At 44.2% G+C, this 25,159-nt stretch overlaps 1 protein-coding gene across 1 annotated transcript in view; it reads right to left on the reverse strand.

Moving 5' to 3' along the window:
• The window catches only part of LOC147440447 (carbon-nitrogen hydrolase family protein), a 61,481-nt gene extending 37,900 nt beyond the window's left edge, over positions 1-23,581 (reverse strand). Inside the window, exons 1-2 of the mRNA XM_086530185.1 lie at positions 23,428-23,581; positions 2,538-2,834 (exon numbers count right to left, since the gene is read on the reverse strand). Coding sequence (XP_086386311.1) covers positions 2,538-2,731 — 194 coding nt within the window. The 5' untranslated portion in view covers positions 2,732-2,834; positions 23,428-23,581. The remainder of the gene's footprint in view (positions 1-2,537; positions 2,835-23,427) is intronic.
• Between the last annotated feature and the right edge of the window lie 1,578 nt (positions 23,582-25,159).

A 25,159-nucleotide genomic window follows, 5' to 3' on the forward strand; every position in this document is an offset into this window, starting at 1 on the left:
TGCGTTTTTGCAGCAGGAGGGCAGCGCTCAGCTTTTGGAACCTGGATCTTGCCACCACCTACCCAGCCTTGGCATTCAGTGCCTTGCCGGCGAAGTTCCTCTTCAGATCTTCAGAATTCAGCCATTACCCCTTGCTGTTTTCTCTGTTTTCAGCCCATCTGGGGTAGTGACAGTGATTCATCACCCTTCCCTACACCCTCTGCACCGCTCCGGACCTTGCCGGAAGCGTACGAGCATGCTGAAAATCGCTGGACAGCAGCGTTTTCATCACCTCGCAGTCGCGTTTTTGGGTGGAAAGCAGCCACATGGTTTGTGTTTTTCACAGAGGATGAAGTTACCTCGTGCTAGGACACAATCTGGTGGTGGTCCGTGCGGTCTCTCAGTGACTCCTGCAATACACAGTATCTTCAACATCGGCTTGATCATCTATGTGTGTACGATCCTTGGGAGATCCATTCATTCCAACCATCATTCGGTGGTTGTGCACTCCAAAGGGGGTGGTGACTTGTGGTTTGCTATGGACACACCTATGCACTCATCAGAGGAGTTCACACGAGATATGGCCATGCTCATGGCATATGGCTTATGGCATATGGGATACCGACATTCCCAGAGAAGACACCACCATCTTGGGTGGACAGACACTTACCACTCCAAACTGTACGGATTTCCGCGTTTTGCACTAACTGCTGACGTGGCAGTTGTACGAACTTCCATGATTTACGCTGGCAGCTTTTTTGCATTGCTTTTGGACTAGAAGCTTTTGAGTTTGAAGGCTTTTCATGTAAACTGCTTTTGGGGCCTAGGGCCTTTAAATATGAGGCCATGGACTCATTCTCTGGCATGCTTCATGGAGAAGGTGTAGAGTCTGGAGTACCGGCTTGTACTGTGTTGATGAAATATAAAGAAATACCGAAAGGGGCGCCAAGGTTTGGGGCCAATACTCTCTGGGGTGGAATTCCGCCACTCCGTGTCGCATGTCGTCTCTCTCTTTCAGTTTGGTTGTGATTGAAGTGCTAAAAGTCAGTTCAGTCTGTTCTTTTCCATTGGCACGTGGTGCCCGTCTTGTGACAAGAATCGTGTGAAGGCTGCTCACTTGGCAGGCCGTATGGACAGCCCCCGCATTTTACACTGACTGCTAACGTGGCAACATACGGAAAATTCCGCAAAATCGCATTGGCTGGTTTGGTGCAAGCTTTTGGGACTTGAAGCTTGCTTTTCACGTACAGTTTTTGAGAGGCCATGGGCCTTTAAATATGTACCTAGAGGGCCTTCTGCACTCAGATTCGTTGACGAGAACTGAGCAAAGAGGACCCTCGGATTTTGTAACTTTGCTCAAGCATTAATATAAAAATAAATACCAAAAGGAGCGCCAGACTTTGGGGCCAATACCTCTGGGCATGGAACTACGCTGGGCCGTGTCGACTCTATTGAATGGTGAAAATGTTTGTGGAGTGTTTTTAAGTAATTCTCTCGTGTGTCGTGCCAGATTCCCTACTTGGGGTGTCCAAGTCTGTTACATACAGTGTATATTAGTCGTTAGTCTTGAGTACAAGTACGGTTGCTAGTATCACACAAGCTCCACCATCAGCAGGGATACATCATCAAGGGGCTTTATCTTCTAGAGTGACATACTAGATAGAGCACTTGTGATAAGCTGGGAGCAGCAGGAGACATAGACATCACAGAACAGGACTAGGATATCTTGTGCATAAAAAAAAATTAAATGTACTTTTAAATAGACAATTTATTAGCCTTTAGCTTTAGGCTAGATTCCATTTTCTCATAGATGAGAGGTGCATTCCATTGAATATACTATTCTGATCTCAGGTAATATTGGCCTCTACAATGGCCCCGTAACTTCAAATCATGCATCCCTCTTTATTTTCAACAATGAAAACTGACTCGTAGGGCACCAGATAACTCTTTGATGATTTCTGGATGAGAACATTATCAACATTCATCATGATTACATTCATAGATGTAGGCATGCTTCTTCTAGGCTTAAAACAATATAAAATACATGTTAACCTGAATGAGACAATATTTCTTCTCTATTGACATGATTATTGCAAATGCTCAGAAATAACCCAGCTGAAGAAAGCATATAGATCTGCAGCATTTAATTCCATGTAAACTGCACATGAGCTGCAAGTTTATACTGAAATTTTCTGCACCTAATCTGGAATCTTTCCAAGTCAGAAGCAGCCTAAAGGCCTCGTTGAAACACAGAATGTACTTATACCTTGACCTTGTGACAATTTTTTTACAATAATCCAATAGGTTTGAGAAATCATCAGACAAACACCTAACATCACAGGCAGCATCTTTGAGTGTATTCCTGTTTTTTGTTGAGACTTATTCTTCTCTGCTCTTAGTTAGCAAGCAAAAGGCATATTCTGCTGCACAAGCAGACTTTGTATATACAACTTGTAGCAAGAAATGCTCACTTGATTATGCACAAGCAAACCTTATACATACAACTTGCAACCCTAGCCACAACATATCAAACGAATAAAAAGAAAGTAAAAACTTACGCATGTGTGCATGTATCTGGCTCCAAAAAATGATCTTCACAGCCATAACCTGTCACCTCGAGCTCTGGACCTACTCTTAAAACTGCACCTTTCTGTTTTGCCTTTTGTATGGATAGCTTGATACGCCTCAAATTTCCATCAAAGTCCATCGCCCATTGGTTCAAATTACATGTTGCTACTTTGATGAGCCTCATGCTGATATTGCAGTTGCCTTGCAAAGAGGCTTAAAGCACTGTTAGCATCAACGCGTCATCGATTCCCAGCCATTACTAGTAAGAGTCTCTTCAAGCTGAGCTCCTGGAAAAATACAATTGCATTACCACGGCATGCAATGATGCACGAAAGCATACACTTTCTTTTTTTCTTCTATTGTCTCCCAGGGACACACACACACACACACTCTTGATCCACGTGCTTTAAAACCCAGGTGACCCATGACTCTTACTTTCTTTCAATCAAATAGCTAGCTAAACTTGCTTCTCTGGACAACACACACACGCATGCATCCCGGTGCTTTACTACTACTACTACTCGGTCCTTATCCATTAGCTGGAATCTTCAACGATTCCATCCACTGGAACCTTTGGTGTTAAGTGAGACCTCAAAGTACATTAAGCTCAGAGAGTCGAACTCAAACCACTTAGCTCAATGCTCTACTGCTGCTCATGTACACCAGTAGAAACGAACGCAGTACCTGCTCACATTTGCGCTTGTTGATCTATAAAAAAAGATGTCTTTTACACTTGCCCTCGGCAGCTCCGCGACCCCTCAGGTCGCCTCTCACGTCACCAACTCCCCTCGGCTCTATGCTTTTGTTGTTTTACTTTGCTTCCCAGTTTGCTCCCCACGTGGCATTTGAACCAACCTACTTTGCACTAGATATTCGTTTTGTTCTATTACGGATATACACTAAGCTTGTTTGTGAATAGAAAGCAATACTTTGTTTTCAAGATGATTGCAATGAGATTATTATTGTTCAAAGAAGACACAAAACCTTGTTAACTTCTTACAAGGATTGCAAGGTCCGTGCATCTGCGATGCTCACTTAGCCTGCGAGAAGCCGGAGTGGAGAGGCTCGGAGCGCTTGCTATAGTAGGGAGTGGATGTGGCCAACGCATAGCAGCTGTGCTAGTGGCAGATCGAGGAGATAACATAGTTGCCGAAGGTACGGGGGTTCCGCATGGAAGGGGGCACCTGGCTGCTGCTCCCTCGAGCACACCATGCCTCCTTTTCTCCTCCCCCTTATGAAGACGAAAGGCTTTTGACATTTTCTCCTTGCTCCTCCCTGTGCTTTCCTCTACATGGTGTTCCCATGCTTCAAGGGTTCCCCCTCCCTTCCTTGGCCTCCGCCCATCCCAAGCATGCACGAACAACCAACACGGTGCTTCCTCCTCCTGTGGGGGCCTTCAACCAACCCCCGTTCCTCGCCTTCTCCACTGTCTCTTTCTGACTATGAGTCCGCAAGGACTGCCCCAGCTCGCCACATTGACAATGTTAGTATCACCCTGTAGAGGTGTGCAATGTACCTGTGTCCTACACCTCCCATGCCTACCCCACCTCCATCGTCACACCGTATTGGGGCTCCTACCCTCACATAGAACTGGCCTATGGCACTTGTCAGCCCTACGCCTCCGTTGGCCTTTTACTACTACTTAATCTCCACTGCCCTCTCTCCTTGCATGTGCTTCCCTGAGTTTCCGCCTCGCTTCTACCTAGACTGCCGGAGAAAACTCTGCAAAATTCTTTGTTGCCTCTGTTGGGCAACATAGCAACACCAATAGCACAAATATCTCCAGGCTCGAGAAGGAGAAGAGAGAGAGAGGGCCCCTTTTTGGTCTGTCCGTATGAGTATCCCATTTATTTACTAACGGCCCTCTCCCATTACATGTGCTTCGATGCGTCTCTGCCACGCCTCTGCCTAGACTACCCAAGACAAACTCACGAAATAATCGATCTTCAAGCTTAACTTAAAAAATTATAAATCTCCAAAACTTAAACTTTGATTAAACTTTTAACCTTTCCATTTTCACTTTCAAATTAACTTTTTCCTTTTTTTTTTTTTTTTCAATCCTCTAGTGAGCATCTGTTTTGATTCCTCTCAATAGGAACGTTTGGCACACCTACTAGGTGACCTATGGGTATCCTTCAATCAAATAACTACCTGAACTTGCTCTTGAAAATGTAACAAGCTTTAAATGCTTCATGTATTAGATTTCTCTCAAACTTCTCGAGCCTTGTCGAATTAAGTGGAAGACAAGGAACACCATACTCTAATAAGTTGTCCTAAACACGTTTTTTCCTATAATCACATCATCTCAAAGTAATTTTGTGACATATCCTATAATTGGGCATGGACATGCACCCCTACACTCCGAGCAAAGAGGCATAGACGCATGAACGACCTCTTGTAGATTTAAATAATGGGGCTTAAAAGATAATAAGTCAAGTGTTAACTATCAAGGGGGATTGCCCATGCAAGGGGCAACGTTCGCCGAGGACCATGAGTAGGGTGAGGAGGAGCTCGTGTGTGTGTGTGTGTGTGTGTGTGTGTGTGTGTGTGTGTGAGGTTGAACCTGAGCTCGCCATAGCTATTAAACACTCATATTAGAGCCGTAGGTCGTTTCTCTCTCTTGCTCCTACTCTCGCGCCATAGCATGTCTCAAGGCCCATAACTATAGAAGCACTACTCAAGCCCCCTCCGTCAACCTACCCTCGTGTAGGCCATAGGACACACACACAAGCCACATTGTACCTCCTCGCCTCCTTCTCAAACGCCCTAAGCTTGACACCCCCAACGTGCCGAGCATGGCTTCACTCAGCCCTCCTCCAACTTGTCATGGCTAGAGCCTAATGGCCCGTAGCACTATTACAAGCCCTACACTCTATAAGTCGGTAGCATCCTCGCCGTGAATGCCTCCTCACCGTGAGCGCCGAGAGAGAGAGAGAGAGAGAGAGAGAGAGAGAGAGAGAGAGAGAGAGAGAGAGAGAGAGAGAGAATCTCCAATTCTACCTTCACAATATTGTTGACCTTCTTTAAGCCAGTTTTGAGTTGCACACCTTCATCCTTGTGGCAATACTTTACACACAAAAGAAAGGCTTCTCCCTTGCAATTCGCATAGAATATTCGGGCTATGACAATGCCGAGCATGGAACAAAGACTAAAAATTGAACTCCGGAGAGGAGTTGCAGTAATGAAAATTGGCACTTGCACATCTTTAAATGGTCAAAGGCAAAGCAAAGGAGGTTCAAGTGATCAACCAAGAAGTAGCAGCCTTAATCGTCAAGATATATAAGTTTTGTACATTTGTGCATAGCTTTCTTGGCATACTTTTTCGTCTTTTTCAAAGCTTTAAGTGAGTTTTTCTTTCAATAAAAAATAAAAATGAAAAAAGACCAAAATCAAAAGCAACCTAAGACCGACCCTAATCAAGACCAAAATATGTATGGGGTTGAGGACATATGAGAAGAGTTGGATGTATAAGTTGATAGTACATTAGCGTATGACAATAGAACTACAATTACAAACTTTCCTTGCTACTCTAGATGGTCTCAAAGATCAGATGACTAAATTGACTAAGTACATGCAGAAAGGACAGCAACCGATGACACAACCGTTTGAGCCATCTGATCCAAAGATGCCTTCCACGTCTAAGGACGGTGGAATCGTATATAAAGAAGTTATACCTTCTTTTGACACCCAATCGAGACCTCGAGAAAACACTGTTCTCAAAGACATGAAACCTCCTCAATTTAATGACGAAGAAAAAGATGGAAATAAAAATGCTATTTATATTTCCTACAAAAATGGCAAGACCTTCACAGGTTAACAAATACCCGACCTCAGTACCAACTACTTGAGGCTAGTCTATCGTTGGGGCCAAAATCCTACAAATGGTGGATAAGTTTCAAGGTATTAAGAACGATTCCAAGGGATTGGGCTCATGGGTAAACCATTGTTTGAAAAGAGGGTGGTAACAAGACCTAGGTTGAACCAAGAGGACTTTGCAAAGGATTAAAAAGAAACTCATGCTTCACTTGTTTGTCACGTAACCATTCTCAATGAAATTGTCCAAAGAACAAAAGACAAAAGGACTATGAAAGGATAAAGGTGACAAGAACCATAGAGACATGCAAATACGTGTGGTACAAACACTTTCAATAAATGGTAATGAAAAGTATAAATACATAGAAGTGTTGCATGAGGCCAAAGACAAGAACCATAGAGACATGCAAATCCATGTGGTACAAATACTTTCAATAAATGGTAATGAAAAGTATAAAAATACATAGAAGTGTTGCATGAGGACAAAGAACATTATTGTTGTTTGTAAACCAGCATGTGGAAATTGAGCTTTGGTCCACATGAACTAGTGAAAATGCATTGGTTTGTAAATGAGAAAAGAATTACACTCATGATAGATGACTCTGTCACACATAATTTTGTGAACTATGCTCTCGTCAAGACATTAAAACTTTCTCAACAACCAAGTGCTCACCAATATGTCGTCTCCATGATGCGTGGTGAAGACAAGAAGATATGGGATACACTTGTATCCAATTTGGAAGTTGAGATACAAGGGTATAAAGACATGCTTGACTTCCAAATTATGAATATCGATCGTGCGGACTTGGTTTTGGGAAGGGAATGGTTGTGGGGACTAGTACCTTTTTTGAAACGGAGTTACTAACAAAACTCACTAGAATTAAGAAAAGAAGGTAAGAAGTTTGTTATACAAGGTGAGGATGATGTATAGATGTCACGTGACACATCCAACCCTATGTGTTCGTGGACAAGCTACAGCATGACAAGGGTTTAGTCAGTCCAGTCAGTCTAGATTAGAAGGATCTGGCACTTTTGTGAGTCTATTTGTAGACCGTGCATGCCCAGTCACTTAGCATAGACGCATATCCTCTAGTTGCACATAGCATGATTATCATTATTCCCTTCAGAATCCATCAGATTCAGTCAGGGGAATTTTCCAGTGCATTTAGCCTATTTTCCCTATTTTTGGTATTTTCACTTAATATTTTTAAGTGACTTTCCAACAAAAGTAGGTAGGGCAATTTTGCTAAGTTAATATATAAGCAAACCCAAGTTAGCCCTTTCTGGCAGAAGAGGCAGCAGGAGCACTGTCACCAGCGTGTGACTACTATCTATCCTTTTTGTTGATTTCTTTCTTATTATCTATTTACTTTCACTTTTTGGAAACACCCCTCGGGAAACCTAACTGCCCTACATTGCATAGCTAGTGTGGAACTGTCCAGAGGGAGTCCAGGCCTGAGGGCAAGAGAGCACTAAGGTTAAACAAGGACTATGGTTAGCCAAAGTGGGGTCATTGACTAGCCAAAGCGAATCCTTTGCTACAGAGGCTACATTTCAGTTCTCGATGTGGCCACAGTGTACAAAGAGGGTCGGATGACCTAGAAAGATACAATGGCAGCATCTCCTAAAATTTAGGGAACTGCTATTTTGGGACCTGAAAATGTGTTTGCGTCATTACCTCCGGAATGACAAGGGGAACATTTTCTTACTCTGCCGTGAAGTCAACTGGACAACCGGTTGGGAGATTTTTAGGCAGCAACCCCGAAACAGGAAAATGCTTGTAAATGTGCCTAAGTGGCACCTTCTGGTGCACTTTCCTCATGCAACAAGAGTTGGCACTGAATTTGAAGGGAGGAGGGGCTGTTTTGCAGAATTTTTGTCACAGGTTAAGAGCTATGGAGTGCTTGCTTTCCCTCTTATGCACAGTGCGGTGCCAGGAGTGATGCCCTGCACGCTATGCACTGCCCTCTCTCTCCCCTATGACAATATGTTATGCCCCACTAGTGGGATTTTCAATTGACCAATGTACAGTTGTGTGGGTTCATGCACGATTGCCGAGGCAAGAGCCTCTTGCACAGGTACTGGATTAGCTAGTGGCTAATCCCCCCCGCAAGTACAGGTGAATTCGGAGAGGTTTCACGCCAGAAATCTCGTCCGATTCAAAGGGCAAGTAGCCCTACAGGTGCGGGAGCTCGAGGACTTGCTACGGATGCGACCGGCACGCGAAACGGAGCCCGAAACAGTAAATTACAGCTTGCTGTGTATTTTTGCAGGTTTAGGGTTTTGGCCCTAAACGGTCCCTAATACCCCCAGGAGGTTCGGGGTCGCGAGGGGACCGTTGTACAGGTGATCTGGCGCATTTTCGGGGCTGAAAACAGAGAATTCAGCGTGCTGCAGATTCTCGCCAGGCCTTGCAAAGTGCCCGTATGCGTCGGGAAAGTCACTCAATGCGTGGGAATACTGACTGTGAAGGATCCTAGTACAGTTATGCTGCTGAAATCGGGCCGGAACAGTTGAAATTCAGTCAAGTTTGTGCGGGGCAGCTTGTAAGGAACCACAGCGTTTATTCCCTCTTTTGAACAATAAAGAAATACCAAAAGGGGCACCTAAGTTAGGGGCCAATCTGGTGTCAGTCTGCTCATATAGGTGCAATCCAGCAGCCTGTATCCCTTTCCCCTTTGTTGTGTCTTGAAAGTACAGGTAAAGTGGGCGACAAATTAAATGGGTGAAAGCAAAGAAGGTTTAAGTTTAAAGTCTACCGCCCTTTTTGGATTGAACAGGCCGGTGTCATGGTTCCATCACCGGGATTAAATCACTTTTTCCCATAGAAGTGAGCCTTGGTCAGGTTGGGCTTGAAGACACAGGGGATTATAGACCAGACACAGAAAATTGCAATTATGGCTGACACACCAGATGATGTGACTGAAGAGGTTTCCTCCTCACAGGGTCAACAGACACATGAAGTGGGTGAGTCCTCAAGACCACCACAGATGGATGATGATATATTCAGGACCCAGTTGGCTACTGCTGTGGCTATGTTCACACAAGTAATGTAAAACCCGAGGTTTTTAGCTTTTCTGCAACCTCCAGTTCCATCTCAGCAAGTTGGGTCACTGGATCATATTCAAAAGCCTGTTAAGGCTCAAGCACAGGTGATTCATACTGCAGAGTCAATGGAAACACCTGTACACTTGACGGAGAACATGCAGTCTCCACAACCTGTGCCTAAGGTGCAAGAACAGGTGGCTCAAATGCCAGTCTTTCAAGCTGTACCAGTTCAGCCCGCCACCTTTCAGCAGCCTATAGTTGGTTCTAATGGGCAGGGAAGCAACCTACAGGCTATGCAACAAGTCTTCCCACCACCTTCAGTACACCCTGGTTATTTTGAAGGTGGATCGGTATTCCAGAGCATGGCTGCTCATGCACCTGGAAATCAGTTTTACACGCCAGGAACAGTGTTCGGGGGTGCTCAAACGATGATGCCTAACCCCATGTATGGTGTCACGGGCATGCTACCAGGGTTTCAGAGCACTCAGGGCCAATTTGGGATGCCACAGGCAAATTTTGGTATGGCTGGAATTACAAATCAGCAGCCAAATATGGCATTTCCAGGTCAACTTAATTGCGGTCAGGGAACACAAATGAACCCTAACAGTGTTCCCATGTTTCAGTCACTTCCATATGACAATTTAACGTCGCTAGAGAGGCCAACTCCATACAAAGAAGGTAGCAAAGGTATGTCTTTCACGACCTTTACAGGGTTTGATGACAAAAAGAAGGCTCTCATTCCTCCAGCAGTTTGACAAGGCCTATGCAGGGGGAAACTTTACAGAGGCTTCAAAAGTCCGCAAGGCAGACACTTTCTTGACAGGAAATGCGGGACAATGGTGGACAACTTTATTGCTTCAAGGGCAAGCTCCGTCCACATGGATTTACTTCAAGCAGATTTTTGCAGCAGCATGGTTATCTGATGACTTTGAAGTAGATGTCATGACAGAATGGCACCAGCTTAATGCTGCTACTTGCAAGAATCTGGATGATTACAATCGGAAGTTTTGGAAAGCTCTACTTCCAGTAACTTCCTATAGGTTTGTGTCATTGACAGAACAGATTGAAAAATACTGTTGTGGCCTACCCAAAGGATTGAGAAAGTACTGCACGAAGACCAAAGTCACTAATTTGACGTAGCTCATCGAGGTAGCAAACACTGGTAATGGTTTGCTCAAGGGAGAAGATTGTGAATTCAATACTGGCGTCAAGGAAGGATCAGCCAAGAAAAATTCAGCGAAGAAGTATGTTCCCAAGGAAGCTCCGAAAGTGACTCGGGAGCCAGCCAACGCAGGGAAAGACAAAGCTACGGCTGAATCAGAAAAGGGACAAGCAAAGAAATGGAAAAGACGCTTTCCTCGCAAGTCGGAAGAGCAAAAGAAGGTCCTGAGGTCAGAGAACAAATGCTTCATCTGTGAGCAGCCTGGCCACATTGCTTACAATTGTCCTACAAAGAAAAGGCCAGCTGATTCTGAAGACAAGGAGGACAAGAAAGGAAAGAAGCCCATGGCTGGTCTAGTGCCAGATATGGTGGGCGACAAACCAAATTCAGATGCAAGTGAGCTTTGCAGAGCATGAGGAAAGGTCAGGGATCAAACAGTGCTTATCTTCTTTGATCCAGGTGCCAAAGCCAACTTCATTTCCCCAGAATTGGCTTCAAAGTTGGGAATCAGACATGAAGAGATGGGGTATACAGCAGAGGCAGGTTTGGCATGTCTTGGCCATACAGAGACTGTGACACCCATCATTGGAAAATTGCGCCTACATATCCAGTCCTATGTAGATGCTGAAGAATTTTACATCATGCCACTGGACGGATGTGATGTGTTGTTAGGTATTCCTTGGTTGTTTCGTGTACAGGGAATCATGGATGCCTACAACAAAAAGATCACTGTACAGAGCAGGGGAAAGACTCACATTCTGGATGTAAAGCTTAAAGGGGAGTCTATTCCCACTGTATCAGCTTCTGCTATTACTTCTGTAATGAAAAAGCATCTTTCTGCGTACTTGGTTTTTGCACGTGAAGTGTCAGATTGTGATGAATCAAATTTATCTGTGCTAGATAAAGAAAGGTCAATGTTTTTACAACAGTATAGTGACTGTTTTTCCGATTCATTACCGTCTCAATTACCGCCAGAGAGACCCGAGGACCATGCGATAGATTTGGTGCCAGACAGTAGCCCACCAAATAAGCCTCCATACAGGGTTAGTGCGGCTCAGCAGAAAGAGATAATGGGCCAAGTACACGAGCTGTTAGAAAAGGGGCTGATTCAGCCCAGTTCATCTCCATTCTGTTCTCAAGTGTTGTTGGTGCAGAAAAAGGATGGCTCATGGCGTATGTGCATCGACTACCGTGCACTGAACAAGAATACCATCAAGAATAGGTTCCCTATACCTAGAATTGATGATATTCTAGACAAATTAGAAGGAGCAGCTATGTTTAGCAGGATAGATCTAAAGAGTGGGTACCATCAGATCCGCATTAGATCAGAGGATGTGCACAAGACTGCTTTTAGAACGACGTTTGGCCTTTACGAATTTTTTGTGATGCCTTTTGGTCTCACAAATGCTCCTGCTACGTTCAATAGGATGATGGACAGAATTTTCCGTCCTCACCAGCAGTTTGTTGGTACATTCTTTGATGACATGATAGTCTACTCAAAGAATGAAGAGGAGCATAGGCATCACTTGGCCATTGTATTCAAAGAGCTACGCAGTCATAGGTTGCTCATCAATGCAAAGAAAAGTGAATTTTTTCTGGAAGAGATTCATTTTCTCGGACACATTGTCTTAAAGGATGGTGTCAGAATGGATCCTGCAAAAGTTGAAGCGATCAAGTCATGGCCAGATTTGAAGACGGTGCATGATGTCCGAAGCTTCTTGGGACTATGCTCCTATTACAGAAGGTTTATTCGAAATTTCGTTGAGATTGCTTCACCTTTACATGCTCTTCAAAAGAAGGCAGTCACCTCTAGATGGACACAGAAAGAGATTTCAGCTTTTAATCTCTTGAAGGAAAAGATGACTTCAGATCCAGTCATTGTGTTGCCAGATCTTAGGAAGTCATTTGTGGTCCAGTGTGACGCCTGTGGTAGTAGCATTGGTGCATTGCTAATGCAAGATGGCAGGGTAGTAGCCTATGAGAGCAGAATTTTGCAAGGGCCAGAGATGACTATGCAGGTCTATGAGAAAGAGTTACTGGCTGTGATTCATGCACTCTTAAGTTGGAAGCACTACCTGCTAGGTGCAGATTTCGTTGTCGAAACGGACCATCAGATTGTGCATGTGGAAGGCAAGAAGAACGTTGTGGCTGATGCCTTGTCAAGGAAGCCACAAATTTCAGCTGTGTCGATTCCTTATCATCATGCACTTGATGATATGAGGGTATAGTATGAAAATGATGAAGATTTTGCAAGGGTCTTTGAGCAGCTAATGCATGGACAACGTCATGAACACTATCTTCTCAAAGATGGGTTCATGATGATGCATGGCAGATTGTGTGTCACAAAGCCATTGCGACGCAAAGTTATGGAAGAGAGTCATGTTCCACCGTATGCAGGGCATCGTGGTATCGATGCTACAGTTAAAGCGGTTGAGACATTCTTCTATTGGCCTACATTGAGAAGAGATGTGGATGCCTTTGTGCAAGAATGCCTAATTTGCCAGAAGGTCAAGTTTGACAGGCACAAGGCACCAGGGTTATTGCAACCACTACCTATTCCAGATAAACCACGGGAAAGTATTGCTATGGATTTTATCTTTGATCTTCCGAGAACGCAAACAGGAAACGATGGTATTTGGACCATTATTTGCAGATTCAGCAAACGGGCTCATTTTATTCCTGTCAAGAAGAAGATAAAGCCAAATCAGATGGCATGTTTGTTTATGAGCAATATTTTCAAGTATCATGGCATGCCACAGTCGATTGTTAGAGACCATGATCCACGCATGACAAGTTTGTTCTGGAGAGGCTTGTTTGAGAATATGGGCACCACGCTCAAATTCTCTTCGTCATTTCATCCTCAAACAAATGGGCAATCAGAAGAGGCAAATTCTACTGTCCTAGATCTGCTAAAGTGCTACGTGTCAGAGCATAAAGGAAAGTGAGAGCAGTATTTTCCATTGGTGGAGTATGCATACAATAATACAGTGCATTCATCAACTGGCAAGGCACCTTTTGAGATAGTTGAAAGTGGCAAGAAAGTTCCTCCCATACTGCATACAAAGGACAAGATATTTGAAGCAGATAAGTATGTTCAGGACATGGATGAAATGTACAAGAAGGTCAAAGTGGCCTTAGAAAAGACTCAGGCAAAGCAAAAGAAAGCAGCTGATCGTCACCGTCGTGAAGTAGTATATTCACTTGGTGATTGGGTGCTTTTACGCTTTGAAAAGGCAAGGTTAAAGAAGATGAAGGGCAAGGAAAGACTATTTCCAAAGCTCAACATGCCCTACTATGGGCCTTTTCAAGTGTGCGACATAATCAGTGATGTCGCATATAGGCTGAAATTGCCTGACAGTTGGAAGATTCACAATGCGTTTCATGTGAGTCTTCTCAGACCCTATGTGGGTGATGTGCCAGAGGATATGCCAGCTGCAGATCAGTCGGAAGTCGAGGAACTTGACGAGATCGTGGTCCCGGAACAGATTTTGGCACACAAAGAAAGGAAAGTGAAAGGCAAGGTTGCTAGGCGTTACTTGGTAAAGTTCAGAAACTATCCACCAATGGATGCTAAGTGGATGGAAGAAGGTGAACTTGCAGAGTCACCAACTGTGTTATCACTTTATCTTGAAGCCTTCGATTTACAACCTACCTTGACCCCTTGAGTTTCAAAGCTACATGGATTGTCAGTGTGACAATGGCTTTTGAAACAAATGATGTACATGGTATTTAAAGTGAGCTCAAATGAAATACCTGTTACATGAATGTTAGAGCTGTACAGATTGTCAGTTTGGCAATTTCTCTTATGGAATGTCCAAAAGTGTGCTTAGTGCTATAGAAGTGAGTATTTCTTGTCAGTTTGTCAAGGATACAGCAATTGCTTCTATTAAAGAGTACATGTGTAACTACATTCTTAAACTGTCGGTTTGGGTATGCTCGAAAGTGTTACTGGATCCAACGTGTACTATAAGACAGTGGCAAAATGTGCAGCTACCATTTTGTCATTGGAAAGTTAGTGACTCAAAGCAATGGCAGAGTGCGAAGCTACCACTATGTCATTGGGACAGGGTTCACACGCAGGAGATACATGAGTCGACGAGGTGTTGAATACACCAGGGTTGACAATGAGCATGTATGTGTCGTACATGTGCCGACAAGTGTTGAATACATCAGTTTTGACTCTGAGCATATACGACATAGATGCAAACGAGGACGTTTGAGATTTCAAGAGGGGGGTATGTCACCAGCGTGTGACTACTATCTATCCTTTTTGTTGATTTCTTTCTTATTATCTATTTACTTTCACTTTTTGGAAACACCCCTCGGGAAATCTAACTGCCTTGCATTGCATAGCTAGTGTGGAACTGTCCAGAGGGAGTCCAGGCCTGAGAGCAAGAGAGCACTAAGGTTGGACAAGGACTATGGTTAGCCAAAGTGGGGTCAATGACTAGCCAAAGCGAATCCTTTGCTACAGAGGCTACATTTCAATTCTGGATGTGGCCACAGTGTACAAAGAGGGTCGGATGACCTAGAAAGATACAATGGCAGCATCTCCTAAAATTTAGGGAACTGCTATTTTGGGACCTGAAAATGTGTTTGCGTCATTACCTCTGGAATGACGAGGGGAACATTTTCTTACTCTGCCATGAAGTCAACCGGGCAACCGTTTGGGAGATTTTTAGGCGGCAACCCCGAAACGGGAAAATGCTTGTAAATGTGCCTAAGTGGCACCTTCTGGTGCACTTTCCTCATGCAACAAGAGTTGGCGCTGAATTTGAAGGGAGGAGGGGCTGTTTTGCAGAATTTTTGTCACAGGTTAAGAGTTATGGAGTGCTTGCTTTCCCTCTTATGCACAGTGCGGTGCCAGGAGTGATGCCCTCCACGCTACGCACTACCCTCTCTCTCCCCTATGGCAGTATGTTATGCCCCACTAGTGGGCTTTTCCATTGACCAATGTACAATTGTGTGGGTTCATGCGCGATTGCCAAGGCAAGAGCCTCTTGCACAGGTACTGGATTAGCTAGTGGCTAATCCCCCCTGCAAGTATAGGTGAATTCGGAGAGGTTTCACGCTAGAAATCTCGTCCGATTCAAAGGGCAAGTAGCCCTACAGGTGCGGGAGCTCGAGGACTTGCTACGGATGCGACCGGCACGCGAAACGGAGCCCGAAACAGTAAATTACAGCTTGCTGTGTATTTTTGCAGGTTTAGGGTTTTGGCCCTAAACAGTCCCTAATACCCCCAGGAGGTTAGGGGACGCGAGGGGACCGTTGTACAGGTGATCTGGCGCATTTTTGGGGCTGAAAACAGAGAATTCAGCGTGTTGCAGATTCTCGCTAGGCCTTGCAAAGTGCCCGTATGCGTCGGGAAAGTCACTCAATGCGTGGGAATACTGACTATGAAGAGTCCTAGTACAGTTATGCTGCCGAAATCGGGCCGGAACAGTTGAAATTCAGTCAAGTTTGTGCGGGGCAGCTTGTAAGGAACCACGGCGTTTATTCCCTCTTTTGAACAATAAAGAAATACCAAAAGGGGCGCCTAAGTTAGGGGCCAATCTGATGTCGGTCTACTCATACAGGTGCAATCCAGCAGCCTGTATCCCTTTCCCCTTTGTTGTGTCTTGAAAGTACAGGTAAAGTGGGCGACAAATTAAATGGGTGAAAGCAAATAAGGTTTAAGTTTAAAGTCTACCGCCCTTTTTGGATTGAACAGGCCGGTGTCAAGCACCTTGCTCAACAGGCAACTTCTCAGCAGAACCCAGCAAGAACCCTCGGCGTTTGCAATTTCCCCCATCCTCGCGACACCCTCAAGCACCCTAGCGTTTTCTGTTTCTAGCAATTCCCGCATCATCAGCAACTCCAGATCCCCACCGTTTTGCATCCCTTGCATCATCGCCATACTCAGCCTGGCGTTTTTCCCATGATCGCCATCAATAGCAGAACAAGGCAGTGTTTTCTACTAACGCTAGAGAAGCTGCAGCGTTTTCATTTTCAGCATGTTTTGCAGCAAAAGACTTAGCGTACTTGGCAACTAGAGTGCTACCAAGCAGACAATGACACCCTATAGGCCCCAAAGACTTGCACCCCTTTCGTTGGTTTCGGTATTTCTTTATTGTTATAAAACTTGGGAGAACACCTGTAAGTTCCTACGAGTTGTCCCGCTATTAGTACGCTGAAAATGGGCTACTCGCCCGATTTCGGTAGCATAACACAATAGGAAGCTTCATAGATCAAATCCCCATGCAAAAGGTGACTTCCCCGGTGCATACGAGCAAACCTAGCAAGAATCTGCAACACGCTGAATTCTCTGTTTTCGTCCCAGAAATGCACCAGATCACCCGTACAACAATCCCATTGCTTTCCCGAAGCTCTTGAGGGTATTAGGAATCAATTAGGGTCAAAACCCTACACCTGCAAAAATACACAGCAGGCTGTATTTAACTGTTTTGGGCTCCGTTTCACATGCCGATCGCATCCGTAGCAAGCCCTCGTACTCCCGCACCTGTGCCGACTAGCCCGACCATGTCGACCATGTCGTGGCAACCTACCCTTCCCAACTGCGGGTGAAACTCTCAGCCATCGACCGTTTCACACTAGCCACACAATGTCCGGACATTTGTGACTCAAAAAGAGGGTCCCAAAAATCAAGGGAAAGAAACCAACAACTAAGGTTAGTGGTCGGCATAGCCTCGTGACATCCGACATGTTGAACGACGGGGCACGACGAAGAAACACCTACACACATCAAGTCCACGAGAGTCCGACTTGCCAATCTTCCCGAGTTGCAAGAGCACAATCATCAACACAAGCATCTATGACCAAAGCACACTCTAATTGCATTGAAGTTGGCCCCTCCAATCATCACATGCCAATTAAGATACTCTAATCATGTCACACACAAATGGTATTGAGCTCAAGGCCCTAAAGAGCTATCCATATTCAAGTATCTAAGTACAAGCTTGGAATCCCCCTTTGGAACTCAAAGACCGTCCAGTAAAAGTACATATATATAGAAGCAAGAAATAGTAGGGCTTCCAAACATAACCTTCCATACCACATGTAGAACAAAGAGCTGTAGTTTGGGTAATGCTTCCAAACATAACCTTCCATACCACATGTAGAACAAAGAGCTGTAGTTTTTCCATTTCAGTAGATCCAAAAGAATCAACAATCCTCCACGAGTATAAAATCTACTTTGGTTTCCAAACATGCTGTCAATGCAAGAGATACAAACCCCAGGTCATGAGGTAGTGGCAACACCACCCACCCAGTATCATCAATCAAGTTATTCCATTTAAGCTTAAACATCGGGATGATCCTCGAGGTCTAGATGAAAAGTTGTTGTTGGCAAGCTATTGCCAACGATCCCCGACACATCGCCACCTCCGGCCAAGAGATACACCACCTGACACCAAGAGACCACACATTGTTTGATAAGGCAAAATCGATAACCTTCCAAGGAGAACAAGTACAACAATCTAGTCCATATCCAACCGTCTCCAACAACGCATCCATCTATGGACATTGAAGGGCATGCAATTTCAATGCAAGTTGTAACATGTCTCCATCGATGTACTACAATATAAACTCTCCAATGTCCATCTCTAACATATCAAGTCAATGTCAAGTCAAAAGAGAATCTCCACCGTAGACAGGTGCACACCGAATGCAAGGCTACAAGCAACTTCCGTGAGAAGATCTTCAGCCTTCTCTACAAGGAACGAATACACCGGCTGAAATCAACCCAAAATCATCTCCCTCTTCCACACAAAACACTGTAGCTGCCTAGATAAGAATTAGTAAAGGTACCTGGAACGGACTGTCACACACAAGTCCCCTCCGTCCTTCAAAATACAACTACAGTCTCCCAACTCGTTGAAAAACAGAAGCACTCTTCTAATGTTTTGAAGCCGGTTCACACCGACATATGTAAGACCTATGCAGACGTCATTCCTTGGCAAGGTTCTTCATTATATACTACAAGTGGACAAGACAAGGACGAGACCTTTGAAATTTTCAAGAACTTGCGTACATGTGTGGAAAAGGAATCAGGCAAGCAGTCGAAGATTGTTCGGGCGAAAAAGTGGTGAGTTCACCTCCAATCCTTTTGTGTAGTATTGCGCGGACAATGGCATCAAGCAGAAGCTTGCGAATACTCAATCATCTGCAAAGAATGGGGTTGTGGAGCATAAGAATAGGATTGTAGCTGAGATGGCCTGGACTATGCTCGAGCATTGAGATCTACCCAAGCCTTAATGGGCAGAGGCCGTTGCTACAGTTGTTTATACCTCAACCATTTTCGACCCTCAACAGATTCCATTTGGGCATATGAAACTGGCTGGCTAATTGAATAGGAGGTGAATGACCGCAAAAACACCACAAGTGAACTGAAAAAAACAAACTGTAACTCTTAAAATAACTCTTGAGTCAAGACACAGAAGGGCACAGTTCCCATGCAAAAGTATTGGCCCCTCAACAGGCATCCCTGGCGGTATTTATTTTTAAATTGGTTAACCATCGCAGTAATAACTGTTCTATGAGCCCACTCACGATGATACGATTACAACAGGTGCAATTGGCCCTCAACAGGCGTCCCTTGCGGTATTTTTTTTAAATTGGTCAACCATCGCAGTAATAACTGTTTTGTGAGCCCATGTACAATGATACAATGACAACAGGTGCATTGGCCATCAACTTATTGGCCCAAGGGAACCCAAAGCTACAAAGGCACCTGCTATTAACAACAAAATAGCAACTCTAGCTAGTACCCCAAGGGGAAACTGCAAGAAAAGGTTGCACTAAGCAAACTACCACATCCGTAGGCGGTACAAATGCCACATCAGAAGCGCCACAAAACGCAGGCTTCCACGTCGACATTTCTGCAATCTCTGTTACTGCTCTTCAGACTCTGTTTGAATTGGTCCATACGGAGGGCCATAGCCAAGTCAGAAATCAATGACACATCCCCACAGTAACAGAAGAGTAATCGCCCTCGTACACCTATCAAAACCAACATAGTACCAAAGATCAAAAGATAGTGACTTCATGCAGGCATGCTCGTGACCATCCACACAAGATGGACACATGGCAATACATGTGTGGGTCAGAGATGCTTGCTGAATCTTCAATCAATCTCATTCAGATGCCATCATGGCAATACACACTTTGGGAGGTCAAAGACGGAATCCATGGCAATACTTCCCCCGTGGTAAATTTGGAACCTGTAAAGGTTGTAACAGTCCTAGTGTCTTTTGGCTGTCATACTTATACTCTAACATGCCATACAGGTTTGCACAAATGCAGCCACATCAGACTTGAGCTAAGACCTCTATTGTCTTGAGGGTCACCTCAATGCCCAACGTAAGGTGATCCTGCGCATCAAGTAACTATCTTTGAGAGTGTAGCTAACATCGTCTCCCCACTCTGGAGTTGATCAATAATAGCGTCAAAATCTGGAACCCGTTACCGGAGCATGCTACTACCTCATATCAGCAGCTCATGATGGAAAATGATTGACTACGAAAATTTGTGGCTTGCAAGATACAGCATCTCCAATCACATTCTCTTTGCCCTCAACTCCGATGATGGGTGTGCACTGTAAAGTCTGCACCAAGAAAATAATAACCCAAAGCATGGATCACTGCTAAGAGATCCTTGTCGTAAATCTATGCAACCCTTTCTAACTTCAAAAGTAACCTACCACGTGGCCATCCTGCATCACACACTGAATTCACCAAATGTATCGCAATGCAATTCATACGACTTTCAAAGATCTGGTAAAATCAAAACACGTATACCAGGTCCTCTGGTTAGCTTCTCCTTTAGCTGCTCAAAAACCATGATTTCAGTAGGTCCCGAAGGGCATGGAGCCTCTTTCTTTGCAAGAGCATACAAACATGCTGAGAATCATCCTGCAGTACAAATATAAGCCCAAGAAGCCCCTCACTTCATGCATTGTCTCCAACTGTGGCAAACTCCGAACAACAGCTCGATAGGAATGTTGTTCGTGGCAGTAAACAGGTCCTATGGTTAGCTTCTCCCTTAGCTGCTCAAAAGCCATGATCTCAATAGGTTCAAGTGACTGACACCTCTTGCTTTGTAAGGGCATGCAATGGTGAAGCAAACTTTGTCAATATTCTGATAAACCTTCTGTAGTAGGAATCAAGTGTTAGGTGCAACGGAATGAACGTTTGCTCTTTGCTCAAGATGAGTGCTCCGAACTGTGCTCAAGGTTCCTTTTTGTTCTTATGGAAGGGAGAGCCTTCCGTTCTTAATGAGAGAATGCTATGATCACTAACAAAGTGAGTGGACACTGTGCGTGCAAGTGTATGAGACCGAGAGATAGAGAGAAGAGAGATACGACACCAGAGACGTTGTAAAACCCTCCTCCGAAGGCCCCATTCTCGTCGGCTAGAGTGGTCTACTTATGATTGCACAATCTGGTAGAAATGGTATGCATGAGACTGATGCAAGTCTAGGCTATGTCGATGATGACGACAGTGATGACGAAGTCAACCTAAGGGCTGAAATCTGCAATCTTTCTACTGCTGTCCAAAAACGCTATGGGCTGAAATCTGCGACTAGTCCAAAAACGCTGATTTGGGGGCTGTTTTCTGTGGGTCTTTGTCATTGAAAATCTGCAGATTTAGGGCTGAAAACTGAGGTGTCTTAAGGCTGAAAACTAAGGTCTTTATCGGTTGAATCTGCTACACTTTAGGTGAAAATTGCCGGTCTTTATCTACTGCTGAAAACCAAAAACGCTAGTGTAGCTGATGATAAAAAACGCTAGCAGTTGTTGGTCCTTGCAAAAACGCTAGGTGCTACCTTGCAAAAACCCTAGGTGTTGGGTATTGTTGGCGATGCAGATCTGATGCAAAAACGCCAGGCTGGGGATTCTGTGCAAAAACGCTAGGAGAGGGAAGGGGCTATGGCAATGGTTCTTCTAGCTTGGTGGGGGAAACCGCCAAGGCCTTGATGAGAAGTTGCCTGCTGAGCTTGGCTCCTGTTGCCTCTTCTGCCATTTAGTGCTAACTTTGGTTTGCTTATATATTTTCTTACCCAAATTGCCCTACCTACTTTTGTTGGAAAGTCACTTAAATTAGTAAGTGAAAAATGCCAAAAATAGGTAAAATGGCTAAATGCACTGGAAAATTTCCATGATGGAATCTGATGGAAATGCTTATGATCATGCTGTGTGCAACCAGAGGATATGCATCTATACTAAGTGTCTGGACATGCACGGTTTGCAAACAGACTCACAAAAGTGCCAGATCACTTCTAAATCTAGACTGACTGGACTGATTGAACCCTCGTCGTGCTGTAGCTTGTCCACGAACACATAGGGTTGGATGTGTCACGTGGCAAGTCCAAGAAGTTCCTCACTTCATGCATGTTCTCCACCTGTGGCAAGCATCTATCTTGACTAATCTATGAAAACACCGCGCAGGAAACATGATATGTCCCAACTAATGTATCGCCCTAATGAAGAAATCACTCTTTTTTATATTGATAATGAGCTTATGCTCGAAAAATACGTGCACTAGATGCTCTCAATTCTCAGCCAAGACATGGAGAAGTGCCCACGTACTTTATATGCTCTCTAAAAATCCAGTTCATCGTCGTGTTGAACGTTGAAGCATTGGTAAGACCAAGGGGCATAACCAAAACTCATACAATCTGAAGAAACGTTGACAGAAGAGAGTCAGAGCCAGAGTGAGGGAACCTCTATGGCTTGGCCACTTCCTCTTCAAAAACACATATCCAACTACTAAACAGACGTGCAAGCTCAACTCACAAGGACTATCTCTAGATTGTAGACTCAAGCCATCGGCAATGGGTATTTACAGCTAATGCCCACCCAAGCTCCACAAATGTGAATCAGCATCACAGCATGGGTAGCAGCACCTGCCAGCCATGCCATATTGAAGATAAATCCCAACTCACAGTCAAGTGCATCTACTAAATATCACCTTTACCACAATCATATACTTGAATCTCTACTATGCATCAACCGCAATCAACCAAGTGTCATTTGAACATACTCTTTTTGCCAGAAACGACAGACCAGCCCACAACCAACTTGTGTGAATCCTCAAAACGCATACATTCTTAACCCCAAAAGCTTCATCTCTCTTGCAACGGCTCCACCAAGATGTTCTACATAGTTCCACTTTCATGGAATAGCATGCATATCAGTCCCAACTGAGCATCAAATCAACCCATAACATGATCTTCTCATACGCCCTTCTCCACCTTGTAAGGGTCTTGGCTTCGGCAACACACCGCACCTCCATGTACAACATCCTCCTCCTACAACGACTCAGCACACATGGCTGTTCCTTGCCTGGCATATGACTGTCCTCACAAGTTTGTGCAACCCATGAGAGGCATTTAACTTTCCTGCTCTTTCAAAACTGGGCTGCTATCACTGTCACGGCTCCCCTCATAGACAGAATGCCATCAATTGGAGCCCGACTCAAGTACCTTCAGTGTTTCTCTCTTTCCCACATGCACAATCACGCAGCATTCTCCCATTCAAAAACGTTTTCTTTTATACTGAGTGTACCTCAGCCTTGATTCTCTAACCTATTTGGATGACGCTCAGCCGGTCCCCCACCCCCGTGTGTGTGTGTGTGTGTGTGTGTGTGTGTGTGTTGGTTGAGTGAGCTCATCAACAGTGGTGTCCTTCCTCGGATGAGCTCTCTCTCTCTCTCTCTCTCTCTCTCTCTCTCTCTCTCTCTCTCTCTCTCTCTCTCTCTGTGTGTGTGTGTGCGTGCGTGCACGAACTTACAAAGCTTAGAAGAGTGTGGCACACAACGGTACGAACTTACAAGCTTAGGAGAGGGTGGCACACAGCGTACCTTAAATCTGTCCTCGCCAAGCGTTAGAGAGGGTGGCACACAGCGTTCCTTACGTCTGTTCTCGCGAAGCGTCTGTCGCTCGTTTTTGCACACTTTCTCGGACGATTTTTTTTCTAGGCTAAGATGTCCACTACCCTTGAGAACAAAAGTAGCCCAGCACCAGTGCTCACATTACTGTTGGAAGAAAAAAACGGGGGTCCAGTGTATTTTATCCGACTGAAATTGTAAAATCCCGGTTAGATTTTGTGCTTGCCTTTAAGAAAACCATGAAGTCACATAACCTGGTTTGAAGTATAAATTTCTTGATTAATGACCGATTGTAATATTATTTGACCCTTAATATCATGAAAATTTGGGCATTTTAATTATAAATCTTAATCATTACCTTAGATTTTGGCAGAGATCCCATTGGCTTGACCTTAAAAATCAAGGCCAAGCAAATGGACCCCTACTGGTCAAGTGTTTGTGTGAGTACCCAGGGAGTGGCACTCTCTATACCTGGGAAAAAAAAATCATGTGGGATGTTCTATGAGTACCCAGGGAGTGGCACTCTCTATACCTGGGAAAAAAAAATCATGTGGGATGTTCTATGCATAGCCTTTAGAATTCCTTTTAGATAAACCTTAGATTTCTTTCTGTTTACTTTTTTTGCCTAAACTTGGATGAATGAAGATTGTAGTGACCTACACATGGAAAATTTAGAGGTAACTTGACTTCTCTACGTTTTTTTGGTTTCTCACCTTCAAATTTAAACTTCCGATGCACATTCCAAAAATTCAAGTGGGATTAAATTGAGCTTATGATTTATTTGGACAGTGACTCGGAGAAAAGAGCATATTTCTCCTCCACGTAGGTAGTAGGAACCCATAATGATGGGAAAATTTGGGAGGAAAATAAAAGTGGGGAATGTGACCAGCTCCACAATTCAAACCTCCAACCTCCCTGTAAAGAGTAGCGCTCTTGCGTGGAAGATGAGCAAGACTAAGCGGTCTACCAAAGCTGTGGCTCAAGGGCAGTAAGAGAAAATATAGATGGAAAAACTAGGCTATCACATGCTTCTTGATGTATATGTTCAATTTAGGGCCCACATAATCCCTTAGTAAAGCATGTTAAGAGCAATTATAGACTGTCGCATAGATCTTTTCGACTAGTGCCACATGACAAGTTAAAATGATGGCAAAATTTCTTCAATATTTGAGAATTGAACATTATGACCCTATCCTTTTGTGATTTTTTCAGTGTGACCCTATCCATGTGTAATGGAAATGGCCTGTGAACTTTGAGAATAGCGGAATTAGGAGAATTAAAGAGAGCATTTTTGTGAGACTACTTTGATAACATAGAGGGTGAACTTGATTGACGGTAGCAACATAATCATAGTACTTAATTAACTTGGCATGAACAATACGTTTGCAAGAGAGAGAGTTTAGAGAACTTGACAACAGTTGAGGACCGGATTTATGTGGAGTCGGCGGTCCCCCCTCCAATAGGATTTTGTATTATAGGTTCTCCATCAAGAGAGACTTGGCACAATACAATCTTTGTGTTCCTTGTGGCCTAGGTGATGCAATGAAGATGGAAAGCTTCATGTATCACGAACATAACTTAGACTTTGTAAAAAGCATTAAATATTCCTAGCCTCAGTCCCAAGGCCTCAAACACCTTCAAAGGTGGAGAGAGCTAGCGGGGAATGAGGGTAGGAAAGAGGAAGAAGAAACATTCATAGGAGAAA

The sequence above is a fragment of the Adiantum capillus-veneris genome, chromosome 15 (genome assembly GCF_014529385.1).
Source record: "Adiantum capillus-veneris isolate H3 chromosome 15, ASM1452938v2, whole genome shotgun sequence".
NCBI classification, from domain to species: Eukaryota; Viridiplantae; Streptophyta; class Polypodiopsida; order Polypodiales; family Pteridaceae; genus Adiantum; species Adiantum capillus-veneris.